Raw genomic sequence first — 5,494 nt, 5'->3', positions numbered from 1 at the left:
CGATTCCAAATGAGGGGTGTGAGTTGACTGGTCAGTTCGTAACTCTTGTGTTCATAACGGAGGTTCTACTGTAGTACCAAACGTAAAAATATCAGGTAGCGTTGCAATACGAAGGAAATTATTCTGTCATGGGTTATTTCATGAAGATCTGTCTCCTGGTGCATAGGAGTCGCACCTTTTAAAGCCAAGTTGCCATATTCCTATTGGAGCCTCAGGCCTTGTCTACACAAGAAAGACATTTTGGTATAACTCTAGGGGTGATTTTAAACAGATATTGTTATACCTGCAGAACCCCTTTCTGGAGACTCTTATGCTGGTATTAGAGAGCCTTATTGTCGTTCAGTTTGTGTTGCTGGGGAAGGAGTTTAAGCTCAACAAAAAAAGTCGTACTTTTAAGTGTATCCACACAGGGTATTATACCTATATGACTAAAGCTGTAAAGGTAAACTCTCCCTAGGCAGCCAAGCCCCCATGCTAGGAGCACCTTAGCCAGGTTTGTCAGGGAGGTGACATTCCGAGCTTTACAGTATCAACACAGACATTAGGAATTTTGGTGCAACCACTTTTATTTTATCTTTACAACGAGGATGGAGCAGGTTTATGCGATGCTGCCAGCATTGGAGGCTATCCTGGGCCACAGATCTGCGCATTCCTTAGCCACGGGGCCTGTGATTGCTGAGCCTGTAAAAGGGGGGAAGGAAAAGGAAAAGTTAAGAACTAGTCAGAGCTTACGTTCTACACTCCGACCACATCCCTCTTCTGCGAGTGCTGTTCAGGCAGCATGTAGCATGTTCACAACAGAGCCATCGATATTTCTCTGCAGGAGCATCCAAGATACCCACTTTTCATGGCACTAAAAATAGTTTGGTCCTGAAGACAGTGGTACTCTCCTTGGGCCAGGAATGCAGCCATTTGTGCTGCACTATTCTTTATGAGTTTGCTCTTGTCCGGTGCAATAGATTGCCGTCTGTACCTTTCATTTCCCCTTTGTTATTTACTATCACTCCTGCGTTGTCTTCAAAATAGAGGAACACCCCGTCTTTTCTCCGGTACGATTTCCGCTGCCGAATTACCACTGCCGGGTGCACTGCAGGGAGAAAGACAAGCTCAAGATCCTAAATTTCCAAGTACAGCCCAACAGCAGAAACTCAAAAGGAATCCCCCAGGTGCAATGCTGTGCTCAACACTAAGTGTCTTCTTCTGAGCCTTACCCTTGCAAGGCCTCACTAGGCAACTGGATGGGCATATGGGATTTTGGTCCCAGTAAAGTTTTCCTGTTGTACGGGGATTGCCACCAAAGTTATTACCATCAGTGGCCTCTGGGACTGATACCACCAAGCATCCATGTCACAAAATGTTTTTTGTTGATAGCTTCATCTGAGAAGCCAAGGACTGGATGGGCTACAGAAACCATGAAGAGTAGGGTTGAGGTGGGAGCAGTCCTCCTGGCTATTGTCTGCTCTGTGAGCAAAAGGGTCTGCAGTTTCCCAGCCTGTCAAGCCAAAGCCTTTCACCGGAACTGCATTTATGACAAGCAGGTTTCCACCCTAAACACTGCTCCACACATTTACTCTGATTGAAAGTCTTTGATATTTAGTTTCACAAGGGCTAAGACCGCTTCTCTCCTGAGCACGCATTCAGTATGCTGGTTCAGAAGGAAAACCCAGCTTTGCGTGTGTGTGTATATATATCCATTAAAATAAAAACTAGTCCAATGCAATATTACACTTGAATCTACACCTATGTCAATACCATTCATGTTCTAACCCAGTGCTCAAACAGCCTTTTGTAAGGTAAACCTGGCCACATTTCCAGACGCAAGGTCACTCCCCACAGAGACATCCAGCAGGGAAAACCCTTCCCCCAACACTTAAGACTAATTGAAGAAAAAAATATACATATATACTAATAATCAAACCAGAATGTGAACTTTCAGGACTGTCACGCCACTCATTGAAGTTAACAGCACGTGCTGCTGCTAACCTCACCCAAAAGTGAGGTTTTGCTATCCCCTTCCACGACAACTCACGGAGCCACTGAGCACAGACCCAGCAAGTGCTTTTTAGAAGGGGGAAGCTGCTGCTTCAGAGAAGGCTGCCTACTTCTAGCATCATTGTTGGTATGTCGAAACTGCCTTGCTCCTCCCATGTGGAAGGGCTGCCTTTCCATCTCCCAGAGGAAGGGCAACCTGCGAGGGACTAGGAAGTCCAGCAGCAGATGGAGGCCTGATGAGCTCATGCCATTCTGTCAGTTCTAGTTCTGTCTTGGGTATGAGCTGCAATGCTGCGATCATCTTACATCAAGGTTAGACCCAGCATATTCTGCATGCACATCCATGTTTGTGTGCCTGGTTTGTGTTATACCTGGTGACAAACACAACTCAGTTGTGCCTAGACAGTATTCCCACCTCCCTCCCCAAAGAAACAAATCATGTTTGTAGCACTGCCTTGTGGGAAATCTGGGCACCTAAGGTCTTAAACCTACAGGACAGCACGTCTGTAGCAGACGCTTACAGAACAGCCCATGGGATACTTCCAACACTCACCCTTCTTCCTGAGCTCTGGCTTGCCCTTCTTGACAGTAGCCATGACCATGTCGCCTACACCAGCAGCTGGCAGCCTGTTCAGGCGCCCCTTAATCCCCTTCACGGAGATGATGTACAGGTTCTTGGCACCTACATGGAAAAAACCATTTTGAATTAGCCAACTCATCACATAATAGATGTCTCCTCATGGATCACTGTCACACCGCTCATTGAAGTTAACCGCACATGCCACCACCTCACCCAAAAGCGATGCCTTTTTTATGCCCTTCCACGACAACTCACTGAGTCACTGACCACAGACCCAGCAAGTGCTTTTCGGAAGGGGGAAGCTGCTGTTGTTGCTTCTGAGGTAGGATGCATTTTTTAGCACCATTATTGAGCGATAAGTTTAAATTCTACAGAAGCAGATTAACAGATACCCAGATGTGATGGCCAGAAGGAACCATTATGATCATCTAGCCTGATTCCTGGCATAACCCAGTAATCTCTTTGTCAAGCCCATAATTTCAGTTTGACATTAAGCAGCATCTCTCTCAGCGAGGTATCCAGTCTTGATTTAAAGATTCCAAGTGATTGAGAGCCCACCCAGTTGTTCCAATGGTTAATTACCCTCACTGTTAAAAACTAGCACCTTAATTTCCAGTGCGAATTTGCCTGGCTTCAACTTCCTTTAGTCAGTTACCTACACAAACCCTAACGAGATAAACAGACAAGGCAGAATGGCTGCCGAAGCAGAAACAAGTGATGTTGACACCAGAAGGGAGCCAGACAGACTCACCTGTGTTATCTGCACAGTTAATCACAGCTCCCACGGGGAGACCGAGGGAAATACGGAATTTCGCACCGGACGAACCACCACGTCCTGTGGGTTAAAAAGAAGAGTATTTGTAACCTCTTTCCTATGTCAGGGATGATATGAATCATGATTCAAAATAATACATTTTATTTAAACTATAATTTTATCTAAAGTGATTTTTAGAACCCAAACCACATTTTTACTTGTAATACTAGTTCTTTAGATTGTAAATTGGGGGGAGGAGGGAGTAAAGTGGATGTTTTCTGGTGGTTCTTTAGTTTCCTATCTGTTGTTAGTGTTAGTGACATTTATGTGGAAATGACATAGGTTTTGTTCCTATAAGTTTTGCCCTGAAAGTTCATATCTACTGAAAGAGACAAGCTCAGGTCTCACATTAACATCCTTACTACGAGAACACAAACTCAAACACAAAATTGATAAGCAAATAGCCAGTGCCATGTTTGCAACCTATACCATCTTCTGATGCACTGGAAGACTTGTGCTACTAAATAAATTAAGCACTTCTGAAAACCCCAACTACAAGTGCTTACATTTGCATCTAATTTGGAGCTATTTCTGAAAATTCTGGCCCAGAGCATATGAGAAAATTCACAACAACTTTGTTAATGAACTGAAACGCTAAATAAATCTTCACTGTTAACAATGATACAGCCTTCTTTTGAAATGACAGATTTTACAGGAAGAGAAGTTTTTAATGAATATACCATTCTAGTCTCCCAGGCTATAAATGCTTATATGTGAATAAAGTTACACCTCTATTTAAATATTTGCAGCACCAGGGTCACCACTGGCAATATTTTGGTTTTTGCCTGTATCACACCGTAATTCAAATAAAATACCCTCCCAGCAGGGGCATTATTAAAAAGAGCACTGACTGATCTCTCCATTGGCTAGAAGTTTTAATCTAAAACTGCAATAGTACAATTATCCAAACAGTCTCAAACCCTATTTAAACCGGCTAGTTTAAAACATGCGATTTAAAACGCTCCACGCAGGCCCATGTATTTTTAACCTGCCCGTCCCTGTAGATGCTAGGCATCAAACCCATTACTCAACCCAAGGAAAGCACCGTATCTCTCAGCTACTTTTCCTTCTCTTACTTACAGGGCTGGTTCCTCCTCTCGCATGCCGAGGTGCAAGGAGCAGTTTCCAGCCATGGGACAATCCCAGGTCCTGCGCTCCCCTTTGCACGCCCCCCAAAGTGGGCCCTGCCCCTAGGATCTTATTTCGACCCTAATTTCTCATCCACGTGGGCCCCAGCGCTCCCCGTTCCAAGTTAAAGCCTCACGCTGAAAGCCCCCCACCCCCGCTATGGACCGTCCAACGCCCCCTTCTGGCCACCGATCTCCCCCCCCAAGTGCCTCTAGGCCCTCCCGCTCCTTCCCAGCCTCAAACCTCCGCACCCGCTCCAAGGCCCGGGCTCCTCCACCCCGTCAGCGGGACCCGCCAGTCCCCGTCCCCAGCGGGCCTATCCCCGCTTCTCTCCCTCCCTCAGACCCGGCCCCGAAGGGAGTCCGGGCTCCCCCTAGTCCATCCCCCCGGGTCCCGGAGCCGCGTGACCCGTGGGGCCGGAGGATGGCGACGGATTCTCCCCGCCCCGAGTGGGAGCCGCTCTCGCTAGGCCTCACCTCGCTTGGACATCTTGGGGCCCGAAAAAAAAAAAAGAGAAAGGGCGGCGCAAAGGATGCCGGGATATTAGTTCCCGCACGGCGCAAGGCCTGCTACGTCACACGACGGCACGGAGGCGAGGACCTCCCTCCACACGTGATGCAGTTACGCCCTGGTCCCTCATCACGTGATAAGGAATGGCGCTCTGGTCTCTGGAGTCGCTGGTAGTCTCAGTGCACCACAGTGCCACCTATGGAGGCAAGTGGGGAACTGCAGCCGATTTATGTAAGAGCGTTAGCCCACCAAGCACACGTGGCACAGGCACTAGAGGGAGGGAGGGTTGGTGGTAGGTTGATGGAGAAGGGGGGTATTTGCAAAGGAAAATCCTCCCAGCATTGGAGTTTGGCCAGGGCACCTGGGGTAACAACCTTGCTCTGATATAAAGTGCTTTGGGGTGGGCAGGACCTCAGTTTTATTCCCATCCAAACACCCCTTCATCTAGGGTGACCAGATAGCAAGGGTGA

At 47.3% G+C, this 5,494-nt stretch overlaps 1 protein-coding gene and 1 non-coding gene across 2 annotated transcripts; both read right to left on the bottom strand.

Annotated features, from left to right (window-relative positions):
- Positions 1–548: 548 nt before the first annotated feature.
- RPL23 (ribosomal protein L23) lies at positions 549–5,133 on the bottom strand. Its single transcript, XM_005301837.5, has 5 exons — positions 4,991–5,133; positions 3,324–3,407; positions 2,546–2,674; positions 974–1,087; positions 549–681 (listed from the first exon to the last, which is right to left on the bottom strand). Exons 1-5 carry the CDS (start codon positions 5,001–5,003, stop codon positions 599–601), a joined length of 423 nt encoding a protein of 140 aa, XP_005301894.1. The 5' UTR covers positions 5,004–5,133; the 3' UTR covers positions 549–598.
- Positions 2,738–2,870, bottom strand: LOC112058864 (small nucleolar RNA SNORA21). Its single transcript, XR_002888042.2, has one exon. It is a non-coding gene; the product is annotated as a small nucleolar RNA SNORA21 (small nucleolar RNA).
- Positions 5,134–5,494: the final 361 nt, after the last annotated feature.

This window comes from Chrysemys picta, chromosome 24, assembly GCF_011386835.1.
Source record: "Chrysemys picta bellii isolate R12L10 chromosome 24, ASM1138683v2, whole genome shotgun sequence".
Lineage (NCBI taxonomy): Eukaryota > Metazoa > Chordata > Testudines > Emydidae > Chrysemys > Chrysemys picta.
Note: the sequence above shows the minus strand (reverse complement) of the source record. Positions and strands in the feature narration are given on the sequence as shown.

Bases quoted from the DNA above. Each gene is read 5' to 3' on its own strand.
- RPL23 (XM_005301837.5), bottom strand. The intron at 1,088-2,545 runs GTGAGTGTTGGA...TTCTCCCTGCAG, and splicing joins GCCAGAGCTCAGGAAGAAGG to TGCACCCGGCAGTGGTAATT. The intron at 682-973 runs GTACAGACGGCA...CCCCTTTTACAG, and splicing joins TAACAAAGGGGAAATGAAAG to GCTCAGCAATCACAGGCCCC.